The sequence below is a fragment of the Myiozetetes cayanensis genome, unplaced genomic scaffold (assembly GCF_022539395.1).
Source record: "Myiozetetes cayanensis isolate MyiCay16 unplaced genomic scaffold, myiCay2020 scf5-8, whole genome shotgun sequence".
Lineage (NCBI taxonomy): Eukaryota > Metazoa > Chordata > Aves > Passeriformes > Tyrannidae > Myiozetetes > Myiozetetes cayanensis.
Genome location: NW_026087742.1, coordinates 428,826 through 456,535, shown reverse-complemented (window position 1 = coordinate 456,535; position 27,710 = coordinate 428,826). Strand labels below are relative to the sequence as shown.

The window sequence follows — 27,710 nt, the reverse complement described above, 5'->3', positions numbered from 1 at the left end:
TGTGACCGTCAAGTGACAGCTTTTCTTGTTCTCATTTTGCTTGAATGCTCAGAGATGAGGTGCCATATTTCCTAACTGTGCCAAGGTTCCTATACGTTATGAAGCCGTCCACTTTATGTTTTGAGAGCTGAGAGTTTATTTTCCCTCCCTCTGCCCATTTAATTTCATTTGTTGGGAATGTGGGACGTGTGTTCTGTTGAAAGGGTGGCACAGATGTTGGACCCAACCCTGCAGTAGGATGGGCATCTCTTAGGGTGACAGCTCTGAGCCTCAAACAAGGCTCTGGAAGGACAAAAAACTAGGAGCAAGTACAGGGTGCCAAAGGCTTTGGGCCGGATCTGTGCTCCTGAATTTTGTGAACGTAGCTGCGCTGGCCGGGAGCGCGGAAAAACCCTCCCCCCGAGCTGCTGGGTGTGCTGGCACAGCTCTGCTGTGCAGCTGAGCCAAGCAGGGCTGCAGCTACACCTCCCTCACTGACATAACCTGGGCTGACAGGAAGGGGAAAAGATGAAAAAAAGAATCCCTTTTTTTTTTTTCTGTTCTGCTGGCACGAACCGTGTCCCCAGGAGGGGGCCCTGCCAGCGGGGCAGGGCTGAGGCAGAGCAGAGCAGCTCTCTCTGCAAACAGGCTGCAGGGAAGGGAGCAGCAGCTCTCTGACCCTCACATCCAGCAATATCCATCTGCTTTCCAGAGCCCTGCCTCCCCAGCTCTCAGCACAACATCCCACTCGGCTGATGGTTCAGCAGGAGTCAAGTAGGTGAGGCTGGGACACATCCCTAGGTGTGCAGTACCCGGTGCTGCTCCTGGTTATCACTGAGCAGGGTGATGGTAGCACCTCCCACTGGAAATAATGATATTTCTTTGTGAAGCCCGTTTTGGCTGGGTTTTGATGTGTTCTGTGTTGGAAAGAGAGCGCCCCAGTTAGTGATTGCTGCACAGACACAAGCTGGTTACAGCTTTCTGTAATCTTCACTACCTTCCAAGAGACCAGAATGTGTATTTTTAAAGCTCTAGCACAGAGGATCTCTATTTATAATGCAGAGAGAAAAAAAAGTCTATCCTTGCTAAATAATTATATGGTTGTGGCTGAGAATTACTTTAAGTTGTTAACAGAGGAAAATCATTAGTATCTTAAATATTGTAATGTGCTTGTCTAAATAAATGTTGATATTAGTAATAACCATTGCATTAATTAGCAAATGTTTTATGACTGAAGCTGTAAATGCTTCTGTAGGTCACTCAGTGTCCCTGTGCAGGCTGCATAGTTAACCAGAGTGACTCTGCTTTGTGTTCTGTCTGCTTAAGCAGGACAGGAGAGCAGGACTTCTTTTCAGCACAATTCCCTGATTTGATTTGTAAATTAGCTCTTTGGAATCCTGAACTGAAAGCTCTTCAGAATAGCATCAGTCTTTTCTTTTGAAGCAAACTTCAGAGGTGTGAGGTGTTGGCCTGCACCTTTTATTCCTGGTTTTGGTTAACCTTTTACTATTGTATTTTTTAAAACACCAATGGCATGACATCACAATCACCTGGAATTACAGATTTCCTGTAAATCAGAGTTGTCTTTTTGTGAGTTCATCTTTATGATGGATCTAAGTTTCAGAAGAGCTGGATTATTTCTTTTGAGAGCAGGTTTAATTCAGTGTATTGTATTCTTTTCAGGTTCAAGCAGTTGCACATATCAAGTAAATGGGCATAAAAGATTATGATGATCACATTTAACAAACTGGAGCTGATGTTCTCCGTGCTAATTAAGGAAAGGCATTACCAAAAATCCAGTTGCTCTTTTAATAGTGTATTTCTTCTCCAGGCCAAGCTTTTCCATGGAATTCTTAATAATGATACCTGTTAAAAGATTTCCTTTTCCTACTCCTAGAGAATTCTGAGCTACTTTCCAAACTGGGGGACGGTTTCTTCAAGCTTTTGCCTAAACTGTCAGCTCAGAGAGAGCTTGACATATTCACTTGGGTTTATAATAATAAATAATTTTTATTTAGATAATCCTCTGTGATGAGACAGTTGTTTCATAGAAATGCTTTGTGCTGCAAAGTAATTGACTGAGAGAGTTCTAAATCATCAATCTCTTTTGAAAAGCACTACATAATTGAAAGACATGTTCCTCTTAATGATTTTGAAAATTAATAGAATACTGTCAGTAATAAGGAAAATAGTGTGTAGTTTTTTTCCCTGTGCTGTGAGCATTAAATAGAAATACCCTTTGCTCTCTTCCCTCAGAACTGGAGGCATATGCAGGTGTCATCAGTGCCTTACGTGCACAGGGGGACCTTACGAAGGAGAAGAAGGATCTTCTTGGAGAACTCTCCAAAGTGCTTAGGTAACCCTGACCTTTTTAAAATTAGAGCCACGGCCTGTTTTCTTTGGTGCTTTGTGGGAGTTTTAGAGGACTACAGCCAGCTCAAGTGCTGGCTTGGGCTCCTGTCAAGGTAGGACTCCAAGGTCTTGGAGCCCGTGATGCCTCAAGGCTGCATGTTCTGTGTGGATTTTTCTGCCATATCCTTTTAAATGTATTGCTCTCATTAGGAGCTTGGATTCTGGCTGTTTTGCAGGGATACCCCGTGAACAGTAATGTTCTTTTTATTCTTCAGTAATGTTTTGGAATAATAATACAGTTCACTCTTTCTCCCCGTGACAGCAGAAGTTAAGTGACAATCTCTTAAACGTAAATGCCCGTTCCCTGAGGTAGATTAATCATAAGTTTAATTTCAGCTGGAGTTTTTAGATAAATGTTCGTGTCTCCCCCTGACTGAAATAAATGGCTGGTTTTTAACAGCATTTCCACGGAGCGACACCGTGCCGAGGTTCGGAGGGCTGTGAATGATGAGCGGCTGACCACCATCGCACACAAGTGAGTTACAGGGCGTTCCTGCCCTGACTTCCAGAAGTACCCTTTGGAAAAACCCATTATGCCTTAATTGAATGATGGAACTTTGAAGATTGATGGTGGTTTAAAGAGCAGTAGTTAAAGCAGTGTGTGGGTGCAAGAATTACTGTATCAGGTCTGCATCAAGGACCTAGAAACAGTTCTTTAGTATGGTTACATTTTGGATCCCAGACCATCCCATGCACTGCACAAGTACAATATAAGAAAGAGTCTGGTGGCATGAAAAGCTTTCTGTAAGAGAGACTGAAAGAAACAGAGAATTGAGAAAACGGAGAAGTTCCTAAGCAGGATAAACACATTTGCTTTATTACTTTTTGATTTGCCTTTAGTTTTATTTTAATCTGTTTGGAAAGGTTATGTTAAGAGGCACTTAACTACATAGAAAAGACAAAGGGAGGGGAAAGAGGTGGAAGAGATGAGTGGAAAGCAAGCAATGTTATCAACACAGAGGGGAGAAATGGTCAGAGTAGAAAAGACTGCAGCATGCAGTTGGTGCCATCAGTGTCCCCATCCTGTGACGGTGCAGCTGCTGCACTGGCACCAGCTGGGCTGGTTCCTCCTTGGTGTGCTGTCACTGCTGCTGAGAGGCGCAGAGGAGCCAGAGAACAAGTGTTCATGTACCTTTGTATCTTTAAGAAAGGGGAAAAAATAATGAAAAATAAGCTTGTAGTTGTCAAATCAGGATTATTTTCTTGAATCATGTTTTCTTTTTAAGTTAGTAGTTCTGGTCTTAGCATTTTACAGATCACGCATAGTTTGCCCTGAGGTGTTGCACTTCAGTGAGGTGTTATAATCCAGACAAGGTGCAGTTGTGAAGTGCTGCATCTCTTTATCTTTCCTGTGGTAATTCCTTGTGAGTGATGGTTGGTAATACAGTATTTGATTTCTATAATTCTCCAACTCATTAGGAAGGCTGACTTTGCTAGCTTTACTATATGGAATGTTTGTACTCTGTATTTTTTGTTTTTAAAATGTATTTTTACCTCAGCTCATGAAGCTCTTTTTGTACTGTATGAATATGTATGAAGAATGCTGAAGCATATCAAGATTTAACAACAGAGCAGATTCTGTGTTCTACAAACTAATTTGTAGTAGCTTTTGCTGCAACTTGCTTGCAATATTTCATGTGAGAAGTTGTTCTTCAGAATATATTAATACATTAAATGGGTTGATTTGCTTAAGAACATTGGAAAACAATTTGCCATTTTGGTTTTGCTGATTTGACAAATGACATGTAAAATAGTCATAAACAGAAACACTTCTCCACCTAGGTAAAACCAGCATTTTTATCAAACATTCTAGTTTGTGTGTAAGTACTAAGGTTACAGCAAGTTATAGCAGGACACAAGTTTCTGCTTAGGAAGATGCTCAGGGTTTATTTAAATAATTTCATGTTCTGTTGCCTTGTTTGGGACTACTTTAATAAGTCTCAAACTCTTCTGTTAAGGCTAAACAAGATTTGCATTAGAAGCTGAGGGGTTTTCCCTACAACGTAATCCATTTCTGGAGTCTTTTATGAAATCTGTTGGGTTTCTAGGTATTGTTGTCATCCAGAAGCAGAGGATACCAACTCTACCTAAATAGTAGCAAACCTAGTAAGGGGGGTTTGAGTGTGATACCCACACACTTCTGAGCCCTGAAGGGCTCTGTAAAACAAAAAAGTAAGAGAAGAATCAACTCTTCAATTTAATATGGGGGATTTTCTGTACCAGATGAGAAAGAGAAGGGCCCTCATGAAATGAAGAAAGTTGAACGTCAGTGCTGGAGTATGTCCTAAGCTGCCTTTTAGACTTTCACTGTTGGGGGGAGATAAAAAAGTACTTAAATAAGAACCCTGAGCGTTTAGAAACTGTTCAGATACTTACAGGATGTGCATTTCTGTTCAGCATGTCTGGACCAAACAGCTCCTCCGAGTGGTCCATAGAGGGCCGCCGCCTGGTGCCGCTGATGCCGCGGCTGGTACCGCAGACGGCCTTCACCGTCACCGCCAACGCCGTGGCCAACGCCGCCGTCCAGCACAACTCCTCCCTCCCAGTGCCTGCAGAGACTGGGAACAAGGAAGGTGAGGGACACAGGGGACCCTGCTGCAACCGGGGGGAAGTCTAAAAATAATGTCACAGCAAAAATTGGTGTCTTGGGTTTTAGGTGTTAGATATCAAAGGTGTTATTGCAAAACCAGGCTTGGACAGGGCTTGGAGTAACCTGGGGTAGTGGAAGGTATCCCTGCCCATGGCAGGGGGTGGAACTGGATGAGCCTTAAAGTTCCTTCCAGCCCAAACCCTTCTGATTCTATGGTTCTATGAAAAAAAAAAATCCCAAATCTTTCTTATTAAACATTATTCACAGAAATATAAAACTCCCCTTTTTTTAAAGATACCTTTCCGGTATCTGCAGCATAAATCTGGCAACTTTGTGTTGGTGAGCACGCTAGCAACTGAGAGACAAAATATCCCAATTTGTCAGGAAATGGGGGGAACATTCACTGATTAACTTCTTCAGCTCTGTAAGCTTTAAAAAGCCTGTACCAGTGACTTAAGATTTGGTGAAGTTCTGTAGGTGATCAAAGACTCTTCAGAACACTTTGTTTTAAGAATGTAAGAAGGTTTTGCTGGAAGTCAAGAATATATTGGGTTTTGTTTTTGTTTTTTTTGGGTTTTTTTCAGATCAAAAATACTAAGGTAACAAGTTAAAAGGTTGCTTTCTGCTTTCCCTATGCCTTTGAAATAATGGTAGTACACATTCCAGCTGGCTTGGCTGCACAGGCTTGAACTGTGCTTTATGCAACTGGAACACGCGTAACACTTGAACATTTGAAACAGACTGTTTTATCCTGGGTTTGTGAGAAACTGGATCATTGTATTATTACATATAAGCAATGGTTTAAAAAAGCTGATTAACAAAATCAGTCTCCATTACTGAAGGAATATTTTGGTTTTTTTCTACTGGTGTACTGTTGAGGACAGGCAACGGCACAAGTCTGGATATGGTCATTTACAGAAAAGCGAAAAGATCAAAGCATGGAATTAATGCTAATATGAAAAAGAACAAATTATGAAGTAAAACATCAGATTAATACCAAAAAACCTCACGTTGGCAGCACGGATTTCTGGGGGTGGGAGGAGGAGGGAGGTTAGATTTCTGTATTGTCTTTGAAGAACTCCGTGGCCATGCTTAGCTCAAGCTTGGGAGCATTCCACAGTACCAGGACTACAGAGGCAAAAATGGGGGTAATGACCCAATGAGTCTTTGGCTTCCATTTCAGTTGTTAACATAGTGATAGAATAATGGGATTCTGCACTTCAGTTATATGGAAGGTGTCTTTTCTCCTCTTCAGTGGTGGTTTGCTATTCCTACACAAGTACCACTTCAACCCCAACATCCACCCCAGTTCCAAGTGGCAGTGTAGCAACAGTGAAGTCCCCCAGACCTGCCAGCCCAGCCTCCAGTGTAGTCGTCTTGCCAAGTGGAAGTACTGTGTACGTCAAAAGTAAGTGATCCCAGTACCTGCTTAACCAAAGGGAAGGAAAGGGACGGTCTGGGGGCTGAAGGACAGGCTGAGTTAAACACTCTGATTTTGGGCAAGTCTTTGAAGGCCTTTATGCCTTCGTTTAGGCTAAAGAGTGAATTTATTGCTTCCCTTTTTCAGAGAAATCCTGTTCAGGGTAAATCCGCTCGCAGCAAAGTGCTGCAGGGAGCAGTAATGCTGCAGGGACAACAAGAGGGGAAAGTGTTTTGAAAATAAAATATAGAAATTGCTGTATATCAGTGGATTTCTAATCCATCTTGTTGAGAACTTGTCTTTAAGGTGGCTTTGCTGGTTGTTTCTGCAGAGGACTTCCCTCTTCATTCTGCTTAAGTAATGCAGAGTATTCACGTACTTGAGTTAGAGAAGGTCCCTCCTTTCCACTTTCACAGTTCATACAGACCTTTTTTTTTCTTTTTTTTTTTCTTTTTTTTTTTTAGAATACAATTTGCCAGGCATTTATGTGCTTACATATTGACTATGTCTGGTCATTTTGTGATTGATTTGGAAGTCAGTCTTAGTGGGACTTTCCTTCCTGGGCAGCTGTGAAAGCTTCATAGGAATTCCCACCACATTCCCATCTTCATGTATTTAAATTTGGAAATAGAAACAGTCTTTTTTTGTGTTGTGTGTTTCCCCTTCTTTGTTTGGCTAATAAATCAGCTAGTTGTAAAAACAGAGTGCAGCCTCATATGTATGCCCTCATTGTAGGTAGTTTTATTTTACTAATAATTAAAATGTTTCCTTCAGTCCTTGTTTGGTGTCTATCAAAATGACAAAGAAAGTTTAACAGTGAAGGTTATAAGTAGTATTTTTATGCTTGCTGTGGTTATCTTTAATATTTTTTAAATTATTTTAGTCTTTTTGCTCAATGTATACATTTGTATCAGCTGCTAGCCAGTCAGAAATGTCACACTGTACATAACTATGTTGTTACTTGCAGACCACCATCCTTAGTGACTGTGTCAGCCCAAGGAACCCACTGCATTAAGGTTTTTCTGATTTATGTACTAATCACTTGGCTTCAGTTTAAAGATTCAGGGGAGAATGTTCTTAACATCTTAAAATTTTAATGTAGACCTCTACTGAATTATTACATCAAACCAGTCTAGACACGTGATAGAGGGATGATCATTTTTATTCTATCTGTCCCTAGATTTCATTTCCCCCCCACTTTGTGTGCTTCATTTTGTTGATGTTTTGTTTTTGAGAAATCCTGTGTCTGTCAGAGCTACATCAGTCACATTAATTTTCACAAAGCTGCTCAGGAGCAAATTCGGCAGGCGTGAGTGACAGTCCTGCCTTTGGCACTGGTGTGTGGTGTTCCCTCTCCCTGGCCAGAGCCTCACTGAGCCATTGACCTCTCCCTGCCTCTGCTTCCTCGCCTGTCAGGTGTGACTTACAGTGGAGCTGGGTTACCTTTGAGCTGAAGGCCTGTGCAAAACTTTGTACAAAAGCAATTTCTAATATGGCATGAAAGGAAAACGTTCTTGCAGAACCCCAGCAGTGAAAACAGGAGATGAAATGAACTGTGCTTAACATAAAATAATGCTCTGCTAGTTTAATCTTACTTTCTTACTTCTTTGTTGGTTGGTTGGTTGTTGGGTTTTTGAGGGTTTTTTTGTGGGTGAGGGCCACAAACAAATAGTTCTCTCTTCTGTATTTCTTGGTGCCCCACCAAAACAACAGCTGTGTCCTAACATTCCAGCTGCTTGTGGATTCAAATGGATTGTGAGGTTCTGAAACTTCTGCACATGTTCAGTGTGATTGGGGCACTCACAGTTGTAAGTCTGCATAGTGCACTCACAGTAATACTTAAAAGCCTGTCCGCAATAAACCCTGAAGTCATGTAACCAAAGCTCTCCTTCATGGAGAGAGATCACCACGAAGCTGGTGCAGTAAGTTGTGATTAGAGTTCCATTGTGCTGCTGCAGCCAGCTACTACTGTGGGCTGGAGTTCAGAGCCAGCTTAAAATGAAGCCTTTGCTTCTCTTCTCCAGTTCAAGGTCCCACCTCTGTGATTACTGCTGTTGTCCCTGGGGATGGGCCTGCAGATGAGCTGGGGCTCCTGCTGACACAGAATTCCACTTCTCAGAAGTTCCTTACTGTGCTGCTGGGCACTTTCTTGTCCGTGTTAATTCCTACATCTTCAATTTTGAATGCCTGAATATTTAGTGATTTTAATTAGAGATTGGCCATAATTAGATCTTGACCCTAATTAGAGGTTGACTGCCAATCCAGTTTGCTCAGGTTACCAGCAGCAAGGCTGCTTTTTGCTGTGATGGGCCTTTTTGTCTTCAAGCCCCAGGCACGTAGGAAAAGATCTTCAGTTGTCTTCTGCACAAGGAGGATTGCATCTCTTCAGCTTATCTCTCATTGTTTGGGTTTATTTTTTTAAACAGTTTGACACTGGTTAATGTAAATTACAGACTCACTGCCTTCAGTGCTACCCAATAGCTGTAAGAATTTGGTTATTAAATTGTGTCTTTCTGTAATCTAGACCAATTATGAACCTCTTGCCTACTTTGGAAAGTTTCATTTGGATTTAAGATCCATTAATCACTTTTATCCTTTGCTGAGCTGAATTTTGCAGCAGATTTTTTTAATATGTGTGCAGTAGATACTTGTGAGGCAGAAGGAACTCTTTTGAGCCTGGGTTTGTTTTGTTTTTCATGACTGTGTTTTATATCTGTTTTATACCTGTTCCACAAAATGCACCAAAGAAGGGAAAAGCTGATAAAGTGAGGTTAAATCCTCATAGTTAAACTGAAGGAAGTATCTCAAGATGCTGTACTGAGGTAAAAGAGAGAAGGGTGCTGTAGGGATAAGCTTGGCATGGAAGTAGGTGCAAAGGCTGAAATCAAGGAGACTGTAGGAAAATAAACTTTGTAGTTGCTGCAAACAAAACCACCACCACTACCACCAATGCAGTGAAAAGTTTTAAATTTGGCATTAAATTGGCATTATGCCAACCCTAACCCCTCATTAGTCAAACTTCTGGAGACAGAATGAAATCCCTGTACTGGCTCTTACGTTCTTTTAATCTCTCAACCTGAGTGAAGTAACCCAGTAACTGAGCAGCTGGGGTTTTTGGGAGGGTTTGTCTCTGATTCCTGGCACTCTGAGTGTGGCCTGTGCCAAGGACTAGGAGCATCTGAAGTGTGATCCAGATTGGTTGTGACCGTGAGATGTAATTTACCCTCTCTTTCTTTCTACCTTACTTGCAAGAGGGCATCAGACTCAAGAGGTGTGTAGTGTTTCAGGAAGCTGCAGACAGGGGCAGTGTGATTTAGCAGAAGTGTTTCTTTTCCAGGTGTCAGCTGCTCAGATGATGACGAAAAGCCCCGTAAAAGACGGCGAACAAATTCCTCCAGTTCTTCCCCCGTGCTCCTGAAAGAGGTCCCGAAGGCAGTGACTCCTGTCACTAAAACTATCACAGTGCCTGTAAGTGGCAGCCCCAAGATGAGTAACATAATGCAGAGCATTGCCAACTCCCTACCACCACACATGTCGCCTGTGAAAATAACCTTCACGAAGCCCTCGACGCAGACAACCAACACCACAACACAGAAGGTATGTGGGGGAAGCTGCCAAATGTTCCTTTATTCTGGTTCTGTCAGTGAGTAAGATGTGATGTTTGACTCTTCCTTTCTATGAACTGTCTGGCTGGTTTTTGAGGATTGCCCTTGGGATAAGGTAATCCCTCTTTAAACCGAACCAAGAGAAAGCCAAGCTCTTGTATGACTTTAGTTCAGCTGTGTGTGAAAGGACCTGGATTGACAGCCGTGGAGACTGAAGCCCTCTTTTTATCCACAGAACAGGTACAGCACAGGCAGCGGGAGTGCAAGCTTCCCCCAGACTGCCCCAGCAATGTGCCTCAACCCTGACCTGAAGGGACCACTTCTAGGGATGAGAGGGGATTCAGTCTCCATGCTCATTCAATTCTTGGCCTCTCTGGTGAGACTGCCAGCAAGGTTGCCAGTTAGTACCCTTTGTGGTGTTGGGTTTTGTGATATGGACACTAGTCCACTGAGAACTGGATCACATAGGCCACTGAACAGCCTTCAGATGGTAACAACTATTGGTCAAAGGTAATCTTTCTTATTTCTATTTTCCTTATTTATAATTATTCTTTGCAGTAGTAGAATTCCAGGAGAGATGGCATGGGCTTTCCCTTGCCAAGCTTTTTAATCTAGAGATTAGTTTTCTTGGCTCTATAAAGCAGATTCTTGGAGCTGATCAGAGACTGGGGGGCTTTATTTTCCTTTCAGTACTAGCATACCATTTCTCATTCCACATTAACAGTGGTCAAAATCAGTTGCATTATTTCAGCTGAATGTGCCCAGCTTTCACCACAATGCAGTGTGGGAAGGGTTTTCCCTGTTGAAGTTTTGTGCTAGGCTCAGATTTTTACGTGCCTAATCTATGGCATGACTGTTTTCCCATGCTTTAGAAAGCATTTCAGATGTGTCTGTTTTTCTGTTCTTAAGATGTTAAAAAAAAAAAAAAAAAAAGAATGGCTCAGACCAAGTTCATTCTTGGCACAGTTATTAATTAAGGCAGACTTCAGGGAGGGGGTTGTCTCTGTGGAGTTAATTTGACCTCGATGCTGACAGACTGATGGTAGGCTGGGCACTAACAAGCATTTTTTTCCAACTGTGAGAGGCTGACTGTTGAGCTCAAACCTTCACATGGTGTTTGTTCTATTAGTCTTAATTGTTTTATGACTCTCTTTGGATTAGCAGGTTCCCATGTCCTGATTTTTGGAAACTTTAAAACCAAGTAAGATTAACTGAAGTAGTGTGCAATAAAGATCTTGCTCTCTGGCCTTTTTCCACTCCGGGGCTCTTTGATGCTTTCATTTGATTCACTGTTCTATAAGTGTCCTTAGTCAAATTTCATCTCTGAATACATTATAGAAATCCACCAGTGAGCATAAACCATGAAATAAATGTCCTGCACTGAGTGCAGCAAATCCACAGCTACTACAGGGCTTCATCACCCATCCTGTTGCTCGTTAGGCTCATCTTCTGTGCACAAAGAATTTTTTTGCCTTCAATGTCTATAGGGTTGTATTAAGTGTGGGTGTTAGATATCATGGTAGTTAAAGACAGAGGGTATTAAATCTCCAAAAGAATGAACTCTTGGTGTTTGCTGCAGTTGTGGCTTTGCCTGTTCTGACATGGGAATTTTCGGGTTTGCTGTGCATAGTATTATCTGACTCCTTCTAATCTGCAGTGACAGGAAACTCAGTGCTTGTTTCGTGAGGCAACCAGGGCAGAGTTTGTATCTGAATGTGTCACACTGCCCTCTTTTGTTGGATTTAGATATGCCAAAACCTGTAACTGGATCGTTTTGGTGGGAGAAGTCCCCTTCCGTAGTTTTCAGTGGAATGTCAGACTTTTTCACTCATATCCAGCAGCACATTTCCAAACTCAGTGTGAGCTACTGGATATGAATGAAGTTCCTCGTCTCTGCATGGCAACTTTTTGAATTGCTTTGACATTTTAGTAGGTTGGAAGCAGATTTGTGGTAACAACTAATAATGTCACAGCTCTGGTTTCTGGATTGTCTGATAATAAAGTTCCCTGTCTAGGACACAGAAGGAATCCAGTTAGTGAAGTTCCTGGCAGTCAGAACCTTTATTTTTCAGGAACTAGATTTGGATGTCTGTCAAAACAGAGCTGACAGGACTAATTTCAGTGTATGTTGGGAATTAGTTTTTACTGTAACAATTACAATCAACAACAAAAAAGAACCATCTTGATTGTGTGTTTGTGTGTGTGTGTGTGTGTTTAAAGCCAGGCAGTCTCTGCTGTAAAACATGTGATGCAGTTTTGGTAGCCATGAGAGATCCTTTTGATCCTTTCAACATGCGTGAGAAAATAGTATTTCAGAAGTATAAAAGTTGTGATTGAGCTTTTACATTATTATCTGAGTTTTGTTTTCTGGATGCACTTCACACATGAAGCTCACTCAACTTTGTTCTGATGTGTTAATTTTGAAAGATGAAATGGCACAGAGAGACCCAAACCTGCTTAGTCACGGTACAGCAGGCATTGCTGAACTGCAGTGCTTTACAGGCTTTATTCCTTGCATGAGCAAATCACGTGGTTTTTAAGTGATAGTCTTGGACTGATGGTTTTATCTCTGTCCTTGAAGGAAGAACAGTGGTCTTCAGGACTTTCATTGTGCCCAGATTCATTCTATGTATCTGTGCTTAGGAGAGATGCTGAACTTGCCCTGTTGCACTGTGGTTTATATGCCCACTAACCTGCAATCTGCCTTTTGTAACTGCAGGTTGTCCTTTGACTGTATTCCTAAGTTAGTTACCCTGGTGGAATGGAGCTGACCCTAAATCAGACACTTGGGAAGTGTTTCTGGTGTTAAGTGACAGTTTAGGGGACAGATAAAGCTCCAGAGCCACATCGTAGGAGCTTTTCCCCTGTAGTTCTTCCACCAGAACCAAGCTGTGCCACGTTCAGCTCCTCTGAATGGTTGTGGCCTGAGAGCAATTTGAGAAGGGGGTTTTAATTAAATCAGGGTTGGGCAGAAGGCAAAAATAAGACTGATGCAAAGAAATGTTCTCACTGAAAGGTGCAGGAAGTGTGGAAATGTGGAAACCTTGTCCTGCAGCCACTGCTCAGGTGTGGGCAGCCTGCTCTGCTCCAGGGGACAGTGGGGTTGGGTTTCCTCAGATCAGGATGTGAAAGGTTGAGCTAAGGAGCAGAGACCATAAAACTAAGGGCGAAAGGAGAGGCAGAGGCAACCATGGTGAGGAAATTTGCTGCTTCTACTCCATCCATGTGGTTATTGCCTTTTATTTTTGTCCTCCATTTTTCTTTAAACAAATTATAAACTCTTGATCTCTCACTGCTCAGTCTTTTGCTTAAGTGTATTTTTGGAGCCATTATCATATTATTTCTTTATCAGGCAAGGTTTTAGTAGTCCTTGGGTAGCAGTTAGGTAGCTTGTGTGTGAGCTGACCCAAGTTTCTTTGCTCCTCCTGTAGTGTTTTTTTCTGTCTGCTTTTGTTACATGGAATCATTAATAAGTTTATATTTTCAGAGTTTTAATAAACTAAATTTTTATTGGGACAATTGCATTATTAAAATAATTTCTCAATATTCTTGCATGGGAAACTGAAGATATGTTATATTTCTGTTCTTTTTTTTCTATTTTAACTGTGTAAGTACAAGAAGGTGCATATAGGTAGAATAAAAGGAGTTTCCTTTATGTAAACTGTCCCCATAGTCAATAACAAATAATAATAAAGGCTTAATTTTCTTGGTCAGTTGCTTAAGGACAGACATCTTCCAGTCTTGCCATGAATTCTCTGGATTTCTATGTTAGATCAGATTCATAGAGTTATGATTGTAGCTTGCACTGGGGTGATGTTTATTCTCTTCAAACAAATGGTTTCAGACATATAAATAAGAATTTCTAGTTCCTGAGAGCACTGATAAAAGCAGAAAACGTTTCAAACCTCAGCCATTTTTCTTGCACTGATGAAATATTGTTTTCAGCCTTGTGGGTCAAAAATATTTCCCATTACTGACTCAGCAAGTGCTTGTCAATTGTTATTAAGAGAAAAAGCCCATCATCTATTCTCTCTCATTGCCATTTCTTGCTATTTGGGCAAGGTTTGGGAGAATGGTGCTTAAATCTTGCTGGACCTCCATTCAATTCCATTGAAAATGGGCTTCAGGCTTCCTGGCCCAGTATAATAAAGTCAAACAGTTCATTTCTGTCTGTTTGCCTTCAGACATGAGATAATTCTACTTTAATGGGGTAGTAATGTTTTTCCTAAAAACCCAAAAAAACCCAAAACCCAACCTTTTAATTTTGAGGAAATGTTTACCACCACTTCTTTAAAATAATTGAAACTTTCTGTTGCCAGAAAATGTGATTATGACACTCTTAAATGCTCTTAATCATCATGTATCCCTAAAACCAAATACACAGACAGGCACATTACTGAAATTTTATGCTTCGAAATGCGTGTGAAGAACAAATGAATTTCCTGTTGTCCTTCTTCTTCTTCTTTCAGGTGATAATAGTAACCACCTCTCCAAGCTCAACTTTTGTCCCCAACATCCTCTCCAAGTCCCACAACTATGCAGCAGTTACCAAACTTGTCCCCACGTCGGTCATTGCCTCGACGACCCAGAAGCAGCCCGTGGTCATCACTGCGGCCCAGCCCTCGGTGGGCAGCAGCAGCAGCAGCAGCAGCTGCTCTGCCGCCTCCTGCACTGCCAGCACCATTGCTGTGACTGCTGTCGTGTCCTCCACGCCTTCCGTGGTCATGTCCACCGTGGCACAAGGTATGGCCAGAACTCTGCATTTCCACAGGCTGCTATCTGGGGGAGTGCACTTCGACTGGAGACTGACACGGGGAGGTGGGTGATGAGTAAGACACAGGAGGTGTGGAAGGAACTAAGCCCAGAGACTCCACAAAAGTTCTTGCTGAACCCTTTTCCTCTTTACTTCCACGGTTAATGTGCAGATCCTCTTTTCAGAGAGAATGTGGTGGGGTGGGGTGACATAGCTTTTTTGTTTTTAAAAATGTAGCATGTATCATTAAAATGCTGTAGCCCCCAAATGACTGGCTTTGAGAAACTCCACCTGATGCATGGAAGTGGATGTTTCCAGTATTTGAAGGTGATTGCTTCTCTTAAAAGCCTGATTTACAAAAACATGCAGAGTTAACATCAAATAAATACAACTTAACATGCCCAGATGACAATTATGAAAGGTAGAGAAGCATTTACATCTTGTTATCTGTGTATTTTATCAGCATGTCAGTTCTAAAGTCCTTTATAATTAAGGCCTGAGTGGGGCTGATTAAAATTTCCAGGTTTCTGATTTCAAATTCCAGCTGTGCATGCCAGCTGGACTGTTCAGCTTCACAGCCACCAACTAACATTTGAAAGGGAAGCTGTGAATGAATGAAGGGGTCTTAATGAGCAGCACTTAGAAAAACCCCTGTCTGACAGTGACAAGTGTCACATCACAGTTTTTCCTGGCTCATATTTTCCGTTCTTGTTCCATACTACAAAACTGGGTAGCCATATCAAGGCTGAGGAGGTATTTTCCTTCCATACTGGTTCTATTAATATAATAGATACTAATCTACAGAGCAGAAGGGCTTCCAGCAGACTGTTGAAAGCATTGATTTTTAGTTGGGTTTGCTCATGGAAGAGACTTTAATTCTAAAATACAGTAGGTGGAGCACTTCTGTAACAGTTTTTTTCCAACTGTCGGTGTCACTGCAGAAGATGCTGGTGAAACATTTTGGGACATAAACTGATAATCCCTCCAAATGTAAAGGTAGTTAAACTCCTTTGCCTCCTAGCAGAGCACTTCTACTACGTGGGAGCTTTATTTCCTTACAAATACCCATGCGTTTTTCAGTAGCTGAAATGCAGTAATTTTAGAAATTACAGTGTTTTTCTTTCGCGTTCAATCTCCACCCATTTGCTCCTCCACAGGTGTGTCCACATCGGCCATCAAAGTTGCCTCTACCCGGCTGCCCTCCCCGAAGGGTCTGGTTGGGAGTCCCAGCCAGCTCCTGGCCCAGTTCCCCAAGCAGCACCAGCAGTCTCCCAAGCAGCAGCTGCACCAGGTCCAGCAGGCCCAGCAGCAGCAGCAGCTGGTGCCGTCCTCGGGGGCCCAGCAGCAGCCCCAGCAGGCCCAGTTGCCTCCTGGCATCAAGCCCACCATTCAGATCAAGCAGGAATCAGGTAGTGGGAGCTGATCTTGGGGGGTATTGGTGAGCTCTGGCCATGGCTCAGCACGCCAGGGCAGGATTGTGCCCAAACCGTGCATGGGGAGCTGGCATCATCTCCTGAGTGCAGCATTTGCCTTGGAACCTGAGCTTAAGTAGATGTCTGCATGTTCTCAGCAAACATTAATTGAAGAATTTGGTTCTTTCGTTCTTCTTGTTTGGTTCAGGTGTTACAGACCATGCTTTAGGAATATATGTTTTATCTTTAGAGGTTGAGAGGTATGTAAATAACTTCAAAAGTAATGTGATTGGCAGCCTGGAAGAGACCAGTTCTCTGAAGATCCAAGAGCTGTTCAACTGTATCAACTGGAAAAAGAAGTTACTCCATGTTTTAATTCTTTTCTTTGATCCAGAAATCATAACCTACTTTTGAGGTACTTGTCAAAACAAATACAATTAGATCTGGAAGTTGGACTGGATCCTTTTTGTAACACTGATTCATTCAGCTGACTTTGGGCAAGTCATGTAATCTCTCTTCCTTGGCTTTTCTCTGCTGTAGCATACAGTTCTTATCTCAGTAAGAAGTAATCCTTGCAAAGGTACTCACTTCTAAAGGAAGAAATGCTATATAAGTGCAAAGTATTTTTACATATATATTAATAGAAAATTAGTATTTTATATTAATCATGTCAGTAAAATTACCATTTTATAGTCATACTGTTTAGATCAAAGAATTAAAATAGACCATAGAATGAAAAAATAAACAGCCCTACTTCTGTCCTTTGATAAAACTTGCTTAAGGATTCTAGGACCATTACTTGAGGAAAAAATAGCTACTAATGAAGGCAGATAAAAGGCTTCCATCCTCCAGTCACTGAACAATATTTGATCCATAAGAGCTTTCCTCCTTGTCTTCTCCCATGGGTTTAGGCTCAGTGCACGTTTTAGTTAAAAGTTTCTTTAGAAATACCACTTAATACCAATTTTTTCTGGAAGATGTGAATCAGGTTTCATGGAGATTTTACTTTTTATCCAATTTTGTGCCTGGATGATGCAAAGGCTTCAGTTTTTCTTTCAGTTTGGAGCTTACTTGCTCTATAGTGCTTTTATAGTCAATGTAGACAGAAGAAAACCTCTCTGGAGGATGTTCCACATCTCAAGTGGGCAAAATTGTTCACCTAGAGATACTTGTGCACAAATGTGAGTGCCTGCATCTCTATGGGATGCAGCCAGGCTGTGTTCCATGCCATGTGACCCCCACAGTGCAATACCTTTGCCTCCCGCTGGAACAGAACACGAGATGCACATCTCCTGGATGTCCTTTGGAGCAGATGATGTGAACCTGCTGGTTTGCAGCTGAGCAGTGAATCCCCCAGAGGTCCCATTTCCCAGCACAAGATGGAGAGGGAGGGAGCAGAACCCTTGCAGTACCAAGTGCCCTCATCCTTCATTCTCAGAGCTTGTTTAAGCCCAGTTCCTTTTGTCTTCAAAGTAAGCAATCAATCAAGAGGAAAGAGAAGAGTTTATTTTAAATAACTTTCCCTAGCCAGTGCTACAGTTGCTTCCTTACAGTAACTAATACTCCTAGTGGAAAAGGCTTTTTTTTTTTTTTTAATTTGTTCAAGGTGGTGAACTTTGTCCAGACTAATTAAGACCCATTAGGATTTACAGACTAAATTGTTGAAGAATTACTTCACTTTTGGATGGTTCATTATATATGAACCAATTCAGTCTTGACTGTAACCTGTTGGCTCCTGGGAAACATTCTTCTTTTTGAATCATGGACCAGGAAAAATTAAAAATTACATCAAACAAAGCAATGATAGAATGGAATCCTATGCCTCAGTGGGAATAACTAGGAATTGAAACAGGCACTTGAAAGGCAAAGATGATGGCTGTCTTGGTATTTGCAAAACAAACAAAAAAACCCACCCCCAAAAACTGAAATAATTTTTTTCAGGATCAAGAATACATGGGCTCAGAATTGAAGCCTTGTGGGGCTACTTGCCTACTAGGCCTTGGTCTGAGAAAGCATTTCAGAAAGTAACTTATCGTGCCTGTATTTTAACAGTGACTTTCTCCTTTCCTAGGTGTTAAAATAATCACTCAACAGGTGCAGCCCAGTAAAATCCTTCCCAAACCAGTTACAGCGACCTTGCCCAGCAGTAGCAATTCACCCATTATGGTGGTTAGCAGTAATGGGACTATCATGACAACTAAACTGGGCACTACTCCCACTGGTAAGTTCTGGCTCTGAGAAGGGAAGGGAGGGTAAACCCAGACATCCAGGTGACCAAACATGATTTAGGAGGGTTAAAAACCCCACTTCTCTCTCCTGAGCAGTGAGCACAACAGCACATTCACAGTCCTGGTGTTACTTACTCTACATCAGGGTTTTCGCACTGAGGGCTCTTCTATTCCCCTTACAATCTTTGAATTGCTGCACAAAAATATCATTGTTCCTTCCCCACTGGCTTATTTTAAAGGACGTTTTCTTTCAGCTTATGCAGATACTTTGCACTTCTGTAGCACGTTATATTTGCATTGATTTAACTCCAGCAGACAGGTCAACATCATTCCTATTTTACATATATGGGCTTTAAAAAACAGATGACTTGCTCATAGTCCTGCAGTGAATTTATAGAAAGGCCAGTAAACTGACATTTTAACTCCCGGTGTTTTTCTGGGCATCTAATTGTATTTGTGTTTGTAATTGATTAAAGATCAGAAATAATGCAGACTATTCAGACTGTAAACTGGTACGAGGAAAGCTTGAAAGGCAGCTTTATCCTGGTCTGCAGAAACCTCTTTACTTCCTGATTTTTTTTTTAGCATGGTTTGGGAATATTCAAGTAATAGAAATGTTAAGGTTGGAAAAGCCCTCTGAGATTATCAAGTCCAACCATTGACCCAACACCACTATGTTCACATTAAACCCAGAGGCCACATCCACGTGACTTTGGAGCACTCCCAGGGGATTCCACCAGGTCCCTGGGCAGCCTGTTCCAATGCCTGACCACCCTTTCCATGAGCAGTTTTTTCACAGTATCCAACCTGAACCTCCCCTGGTGCAACTTGAGGCCATCTCCTCTTGTCCTTAGCATAAACTAGAGGTTAATGTTCTTTTTGTGACTTTTCAAGTACCTCACAGATACATTCTTGAATTCATTTAAAAAAAATAGCAATTTTGCAGTTTATTTAGTTGGGGAAGCATGTATTGTACTCTCTTGGATGTGCACACCTCTTTCTCGCTATAACAAACCGTTTTGCTCTGTGATCTTTACCAGTTAAGTGCTTTATCTGCAGCAGTACAAGCAGAATGGAATTACAGTGCTTGTGTAGCTGTTAACTTACTCTTTTTTAGCAAGTTTCTTTTGTGGACTCTGTGTTTCCATCCAGAAATGCACTGTGTCTGAAAAAACAGCATTTATAGCATGTTAGGTTTCTTTTGTGCTACTGTATGCTAAGTCCATAAAATTGCATCATTGTGGTACATTTTGTTTTTCTCTAAGAGTGTTATTTAGAGCAGTCATTGGTGGTGCTCTTTGCAAACAGTCTGTCTGTAAGAGAAGTGTCTTTCATGAGAGGGAGGGATAAGTTTTAGAAGTGCAATCAGGTGCCTGACTATTGGGCTTCTAAGGGAGCACGAGGCAAAAACACAGGCAAAACCCAAACATTTATTGAGAATTACAGTCTTAGGCACAAGGGCATGAATTGAAGTGAGGCAGTCGTGAAACATTTGTTAAAATGCTTCAGAAGACTGGGACGTTAATTTAAAGTTGGTATAAAAAACTTACTGAAGAACTGTGCAGGGTGGTAACAGACTGCAGTGTGGGATCTCTGAATAAATCTGATGCTTTTTTTCCTAAACTAACTTATTTTTCCACAAATACCAGCAGAGGGTCACGTTCTGACAGCGACCTTTCTTTTTCTCTCCCTCAAACAGGAACTCAAGCGACATACACCCGGCCCACCGTGAGCCCGTCCCTGGGGGCTCGGATGGCTGGCACTCCAGGGGCTACCACCTATGTCAAAACCACCAGCGGCAGCATCATCACCGTGGTCCCAAAATCCCTGGCCACTCTGGGAGGGAAGATTATCAGCAGTAATATCGTTTCTGGTAGGCATATGAGTACTTTGATATTAAGACTTACTGCAAAAATAACTTCAGGCCTGCTCTAATTGTTCAGTGGGTTCCATGCTCAAATCATTATTAGGAACTTTGCTGGGGAACTCAGAAGAAAAATAGCTGAACAGGAAGAAGAAGGTAATAGGTAGAAGTTGTGAAGGTGAAGTGTTTTCAAGGATATGGCAGCATTTCTTGTGGGCAGAAAGGTCAGAAAGCACCATTGGCTCCAGTTTAAAACACTTTATAATCTTGATGCTGCCCTTCTCTGTTCCACTGCATGTCCAAAGAACCAGAATAAAACCGAACTGTATATGTTCAATTCAGCTGTGCAGTCTCTACCTTATTTGGTTTTTTATCGGTGTCAGCCTGTCTTTCCTTTAGCCCACGTTCTAACTTAAACTTTCCCTCCCAGCTTCGTGCAGACCCTGCTGCTTATTTTTGTTAGTTTACTGACCAGCCTGGGTTCTCTGCCAGTTACAGACTGGCACAGGCTGCCCAGAGAAGCTGTGGCTGCCCCATCCCTGGAAGTGTCCAAGGCCAGGTTGGACGGGGCTTGGAGCAACCTGGACTAGTGGAAGGTGTCCCTGCCCATGGCAGGGGGTGGCACTGGATGATCTGAAAGGCTCCCTTCCAACCCAGACCGTTCTGGGATTCTACAGCCTCTAAAGATTGGGTTTCTTTAGGATCAGGTCCAAGCACACTTATACCAGTAACAATTTCTTAGCATACGTTTTGGACTTTAACTTTGCTAAGCAAAGACCTGACATGGCACCTGCCAGCGCCAGTCCCTGGAAAGTGCTGCACAGGCTATCCAGGAAACCCACTCTGGGCTGGAATCTGGTAGAGGTACCTCATTTTTTCAGGTCTTGATTTCTACAAAATCATATATAGGGATGATACAGCAGTTTTTTGGGAACAAGTAACTTTTTTTTTAGCCTGTTGTGGGTATGATGAGTTGTTAAGATGATTTCTAGGTCTACTAGTGAATTTATACACAAGTGCAAGTATAATTCTCCTGGGCACCAGCTAACGTGGGGCAAGCTGTGACTGATCCTGATGAGGATAATAATGATTCCCATTCCAGATAATGCTGACTTCTTGTTATGCTTGTCAGATTTAAATACAATGATTCCTTTATAGTTCCCTGACTTCCATGGTGAAAATACACAAAATGGCATAAACTGCACATTGTCTCTTTTCCCGCAAAAAAATTAGGAACTACAACCAAAATCACTACCATTCCAATGACATCCAAACCCAACGTGATTGTTGTGCAAAAGACTACTGGAAAAGGAACTACAATTCAAGGGCTTCCAGGCAAGAATGTTGTCACGACGCTGCTGAATGCTGGGGTAAGTGAGGGTCTGAGGTGTCACAGTGTGAGCCAGGTGAGCTGTGTGTGCTGCTGCATTCATTCTGCTCAAGGCTCTCTGGAAAGCCAACTGCATGAGCTCCTTAACAGCCCCAGCATGCCTTGGTGTCAGGGGTGTTTGGAAAGCGACTGTGGGTCACAGGATGTGGCTCTGTGCTTAAAGCCAACTGGGAATGTTTTCAGAGTTAAAGGAAAATAGAAACTTTTGAACTTGCCTTTTTCCATGGTTAATGATTCTGTAATGCTGAAGTGACGAAGCAGATGAAAATGAGTGGAATCTTACCCTGTTTGTGTTCTAGTGAGAACCAGGGTCCTGGGTTATAAACTTGCATCCCCAACTGTTTATATTAAACAGGCAGAAATAAACTGTGCCTTCCCAGCAGGGGAACCCCCTTTCAGTGTATGTGCTCTGTAACACTTGTACCATCCTGTACCTGAGCATTGTACTGTGTTGAATTAATTTTTGGATAACCTAACGTGTACTCAGAATAAAAGCCGACTTCCAGCATCAACTGAGTTCACCTCTAAGTACTAGTAAATAAAAATTATGAATGTTACTACAGTGAACTGTGTATATGTACTGTATATGCATAATGTAACATTTTAAAGGCTGCTTAGTAGCAGAACTACAGAGTGGTTTTTGCTAAACCTTTTAGGAATCTTTTTCTTTTAGATTTTGAACTTTTCTAATTTTCAGAATTCGAGGTGTATTTTCAGACAAGTGGAAATCTTATTTTGTTACACAATAGGAGCTACGAGAATGGGAGGATATTTCTGAAACAAGTATGTTTGTGGGGATTTCCTCCTATGTGATGGATATTGGTAGGAATATTGGGAGAACTAGCAACTAATGTTGTTACTCATTTGGTTTGTTACTCTGCAGAGCTTAAAAAAAGCCCGTTCAATGTGTTTGCTCTTAAACTATCAGGAGTCTATTCATATGTCAGCACTATTCCATTGTCAGATGATTCCTGTGGCACAACTGTGAATCTGCATTTGTTGATGAAGTGAACTTTGTTTAAAAGAAGTCCATATGTAATTAATGTCTTGGTCCTGACGATAATACAAAAATCTATATTTAAATAATTCCCTTTTAGAATCTCAGTTCAAGTTTTGTAGGTGTCCTGCCAAAGTCAGTGTTAATAGAAATTAGAGGTTTTAAAAAACACTTGTGAAGGATTTGAGGAAAGTTCCAGCTTATGTAAAGTCCTTGAAGCAACTTCAAAAAACTTCTCAATGTCTTTTAGTTATTCCTTTTTATTCACCCCTTGAGAACTGTTCAGAAGGTAAAGTAACGGAAAAGGGGATTTTGGTAGCTTTTTCCATTCAAAGCTGTAGGTTCTTTTGTTCTTGGTCTTCTAATGTATTTTGTCTCAAGTAAGTCTAGTTGCAGCCGCAGGTTTATTTAATGGTACACACACTCATCTATAACTGTATTTTTTTTTTTTTTTAAAGAAGTGGGTCTCACTGAACAATTTCATAAAGTTAACCTGTAAACTTTGACTTCTCTGCAGGGGGAGAAAACTATTCAGGCAGTGCCAGCAGGAGCAAAACCTGCTATCATCACTGCCACAAGACCCATCACAAAAATGATTGTTACACAGCCCAAAGGAATAGGGTCCACGGTCCAGCCAGCCACCAAAATCATCCCAACTAAAATTGTTTATGGGCAGCAAGGGAAAACGCAGGTACAGTGAGGACCCATTTCTGTCTTGAAATGTACCCCTCCATTGTAATGGGAAGTAAATCATTTTTCACTGTGTTGCCTCATTTGTTGCAGGATTAATATATGTCTGTGGGGAATGAGACTCAGTGGTGGAACGAGGTGGCCTCGATTCTGATTTCTCAAGCAGTATTTGCATTTTTTGGCTCTTTCTGGAGGCCTGAGCAAGCCAAAAGGATTTATTAAGCCTCTTTCAGAGCTGAAACTGTCTGGTCATGGCTCTAGGTGCCTGTTTAAGTCTTGCAGATAATGGTTAGATCCTGGGAAATAAAGATGCACAGTCTGGACACAGGTCATCCATCAAATCTGAGGTTTTGTTGAAGTTTATTTTCTGCTCAATGTCTGTTCAGGTTGTCCCTACAACCATGTGTGGTTGATGGGGCTCAATACACAGAATCAGCCTTATTTCTGGATGCTTTCAGTTTCAGCTTTTTCTCTGGCTTCACTTAGTATTTAAAAGAACTCAACTTTTATCAGATGTAATGTGTTGTGTGTCTGATTGTTCAGGACTGGATTTCCTGTGGAGGTGCTTGTCCTTACCAGCGCAGTGCATGTCCCAGCTCACTTGCATAGCTTTCTCTTACCACACCAGAGTTGTATCTAGTCCTGAAAAATGACTCTTTAGTGGTTTATTTTGTTAAGACTTCAAATTACGGAGTGAGAAGTGCATTCTTGTGCATTGCCATTTACTTGGGCTTTGTGGTTTAATAATCAGTTGCTGAATTTAGAGGTAGACTTTGTAACTAAAATATGGATATTATGTAGGTGGTGCACACAGGTCTGTTGGTGTGCTCTGATTGCTCAGACAGTTTTCTTGGGTGCTTTTACTATACACAAGTGTATCTATGTGATCAGGTCCTGATCAAACCAAAGCCAGTGACATTCCAGGCGACAGTGGTGAGTGAGCAGACCAGGCAGCTGGTGACTGAGACGCTGCAGCAGGCATCCAGGGTGGCAGAGACAGGAACCCCAGCTCTGCCAGAGGTGAAGGAGGAACCACAGACCTACACCGACAGCAGCTCCTCTTCCACAGAGTCCTCCCAGAGCTCTCAAGGTGTGTTGGTGTCACAAAACCCAAAGGGACTGTCCTCAGGTGCTCCAGGTTTCACGTAATTCTGTGTCTCCTTTCAGCACAGGTTTTCACCCAACCTGTTACAGCAGTGTCATTGTTCTCTTTTTTTTGTTTGTTTGTTTTTTTGTTTTGTTTTGTTTATCTTTCTTTGGAGCTACTTACTGTGCACTTCCATTTCTCCTGAAAAGTGGAGACAGCGATTTCTTGCTGGGCTCCAACTTGTCAGGAGGCCCCCCGTCCCCGCTGTCTGGGAATCTACCAGAGGCAGGCAGTGTAGCAGGTTTGGGGGGTTATTTTGGCAGTTCATGGTTTTCCTGTGTGTGGAAGAGGAGCATAAATAATAGGGCATAAACAGCGCCCAGCCTTTGGTTGGGAGTGACCAGAGGATTTGATTTGTCACTGCAGCAAATAAAAGCAAATGTCTCAGTGAATGCTTTGTACCTCTTCTGTATAATTCTGTGACTGTTGGTCCATACTGCCATTTTAAGTAAATTTTAAAAAGTTTTGAAGATTCAACCAAGTTATCAAAATTGAGGAGCTGTTAATTCAGAACGCTGAATACATGTTGATCACCTGAACTGCTAAAACCTTGTGAAAAAACCTAGTTCAATCCAAGGCAAATTCAACATACAAAGAAACCTTCCGAACTTTGGTTTTTGGAAAAATGTCTTTTTAAAAAAACCTAAGATACAAGATTTTTTTTCCTGGAAATTTTTCATAACATCAGCAGTTTTTTACTTCAAGAATCAGTTGTAATAAAACCAAGTGTTGCAGAATCAGAGTATGCATCCTTGGTAGTGGTCAAAACTCTAATGAATAATGAATAACTTTGAACTATAGCCTTGCTTTAAAGCAAGAAGTTGGACAAGAGACCTCCAGCCCAAAATGGTTCTGGCACAGGTTGCCCAGAGAAGCTGTGGCTGCCCCATCCCTGGAAGTGTCCAAGGCCAGGTTGGACAGAGCTTGGAGCAACCTGGGATAGGTGGAAGGTGTCCCTGCCCATGGCAGGGGGTGGGACTGGATGAGCTTGAAGCTCCCTCACAACCCAAACCATTCCTTGACTCTGTGATGTGCTTTTGTTCTTTAACAGATTCTCAGCCTGTGGTCCATGTGATTGCTTCAAGAAGTCAAGATTGGTCAGAACATGAAATTGCTGTGGACACAAGCCCTACAATAATTTACCAGGATGTATCCAGTGAATCTCAGTCAGCTACTTCCACAATAAAAGCATTACTGGAGCTTCAGCAGACAACAGGTCTGAAAACCCATGAGACTGTCTAGGATAACTTTAAAGGTTGTTTTTTTGCTTAAGCAGCCCTTTGTAATAAGTTTTGTAATTGAAAAGCACCTCTCTTGAATCAGCTTGATTCCTCTCTTCTTATCCTGTATCATTTTGTTCGCATGTATTTGTTGCATCTGTTCTCTAGTGTTCATGATCTGTTTAATTAAACTGGTGCATTTATATTGGAGATTTGTTTTATTATGGAGGTTTATATGTTAGAGGTTGACTTAATGTTTTTCTCCTAAAGCAGTGAAGGAGAAGCTGGAATCGAAGCCAAGGCAGCCCACCATTGACCTGAGTCAGATGGCTGTTCCAATCCAGATGACTCAAGAAAAGAGGCATTCCCCAGAAAGTCCTTCAATTGCTGTTGTAGAGTCAGAATTAGTGGCTGAATATATCACAACTGGTAAGTGTGTGTCTAAGGCAGTGTGATGTGGGTTTGCAGTTGAAGTCTGGGGACTTAATTTTGGAGTTTTCTTACAATAGGTTTCATTTTCGTGTTTTCACTGTAATTTCTGGTAGAGGAATTGAGTCTTTTCTTCCATTCTTGAGACCCTGTGAGGGGACAGAAATTGCATCTGCTTTGCTGGGGCATGAGGGAACATGTTTCTAACTGATACAAAGGGTTGTTGCTTTAAGACATCCCAGTTGAATAGATTTTCTGGTCCCAGGATGAAGAAGACAGACTGTCCCACTTGCTTAAGGGAAAATGTCCAGTAAGGACAAAGTGGAAGGTGAAGTTACAGGAACTGTATCCTATTTTTTGTACATGTTGAGAGGAGTCAGACATTGAGTTAAAACACATTTAGTCCTGAGTTAAAGCCAGGTGTGCATTTAGCATGCTAATGTGGTCCCCAGTTTCTTCATTTGCTAGAAAGCTTTGAACTGATGAATTTGCACTTTTAAATTAATAATTCAAATTCTGGTTGGAATTCAGTGCTTAACTTTTTAAACTCCTGACTCCTCCTATCTGGACATCCATTTTGTGTAAGTCCTTGTCTCTCTGATGCTCCCCACCACTCACAGAATATTAGGTGTGAGCCATTTCATGAGAGGATCAAATTACCTGTTTTCCATTTTAATTTCTTAAGTCCACACTGTTGGTCTCCCTCCCTGGTTACTTTGGAAAAGGAAAACAAAAGCGTGTTGAAAATCCACATTGAATAGAGGAGTAAATAAAACTTAATACTATTAAGTTGTTTAGGTACATACCTGTAACTCCAGTGGTTTTAGTGCTAAATGTCTAATCTGATATTTTGTTCTGTACTTCCTCCCCTCGCTTCCATCCCTTGTACTGCCTAAATTTGTGTGAAACTGGAGCTGGGGAGGATGTTATTGTTATTCTGTTAAATAACACTTGCTGTATCTGCTACAATTCTGAATGTTTGAGTCACGCTCCCTCAGATCTCTTTGAAAACAAACTCCAAAGCACAACAAATAACTGCTTGCTAATTGGAGAGCACTTTTTCTTCACTGACACAGATATTCTGGTCAAGGTTCCAGTTTTTTGACAGGTCTTGCTGTGGAAGTTGATGTAAAATAGGGCCTTTTGCAGGGAGGATGGGGAATTGCAGTCAGTGTCTTTGTCCTTTTCTGCAGCTTAGAAGCCATGCAAAGTACAAAAGCTGAAAACTTCCTGGAGATGTTACTGTTTGAAACACTGGGAGCTCTGTAAACACTGATTTGAAATCTGGGAATCTCCCAGAGGAGTGCAGGCTGCTGTGGGCTGAGGAGCAGCAGGTTCTGCTGCAGCACAAAAGTGTTTATTTTGCTCTTGGATTTTTGTCCCTTCCCCCAGTTTCTGTGAACACTGCCAAGGAAGGCAGGTCATTGAGTGTTTCTGTTTTTTTAATTTGTGCTTCTCTGGATTTATCAGTAACCCACAGAACTGTATTTTCTGCTTAAAATTCAGTAGTAAGAGAGTAAAGAGTCCGTAGTGTGGTGTGAAATGTCCTGCATGCACCTAGACCAAAGGATTAG

The 27,710-nt window shown here is 41.7% G+C and overlaps 1 protein-coding gene across 11 annotated transcripts in view; it reads left to right on the top strand.

Moving 5' to 3' along the window:
- EMSY (EMSY transcriptional repressor, BRCA2 interacting) overlaps positions 1–27,710 on the top strand; it is a 37,614-nt gene that overhangs the window by 2,114 nt on the left and 7,790 nt on the right. For 5 of the 11 annotated variants that reach the window (XM_050332468.1, XM_050332473.1, XM_050332470.1 and 2 more), the window contains 14 exons: positions 2,236–2,335; positions 2,792–2,866; positions 4,789–4,964; positions 6,237–6,389; positions 9,739–9,998; positions 14,476–14,749; positions 15,917–16,168; positions 18,243–18,392; positions 20,099–20,272; positions 21,497–21,633; positions 23,168–23,341; positions 24,232–24,430; positions 25,539–25,703; positions 25,978–26,136. In XM_050332468.1, the coding sequence (XP_050188425.1) occupies positions 2,236–2,335; positions 2,792–2,866; positions 4,789–4,964; positions 6,237–6,389; positions 9,739–9,998; positions 14,476–14,749; positions 15,917–16,168; positions 18,243–18,392; positions 20,099–20,272; positions 21,497–21,633; positions 23,168–23,341; positions 24,232–24,430; positions 25,539–25,703; positions 25,978–26,136 (2,448 nt within the window). The remainder of the gene's footprint in view (positions 1–2,235; positions 2,336–2,791; positions 2,867–4,788; positions 4,965–6,236; positions 6,390–9,738; positions 9,999–14,475; positions 14,750–15,916; positions 16,169–18,242; positions 18,393–20,098; positions 20,273–21,496; positions 21,634–23,167; positions 23,342–24,231; positions 24,431–25,538; positions 25,704–25,977; positions 26,137–27,710) is intronic. The other 6 variants (XM_050332469.1, XM_050332466.1, XM_050332475.1 and 3 more) reach the window with 5 other exon arrangements.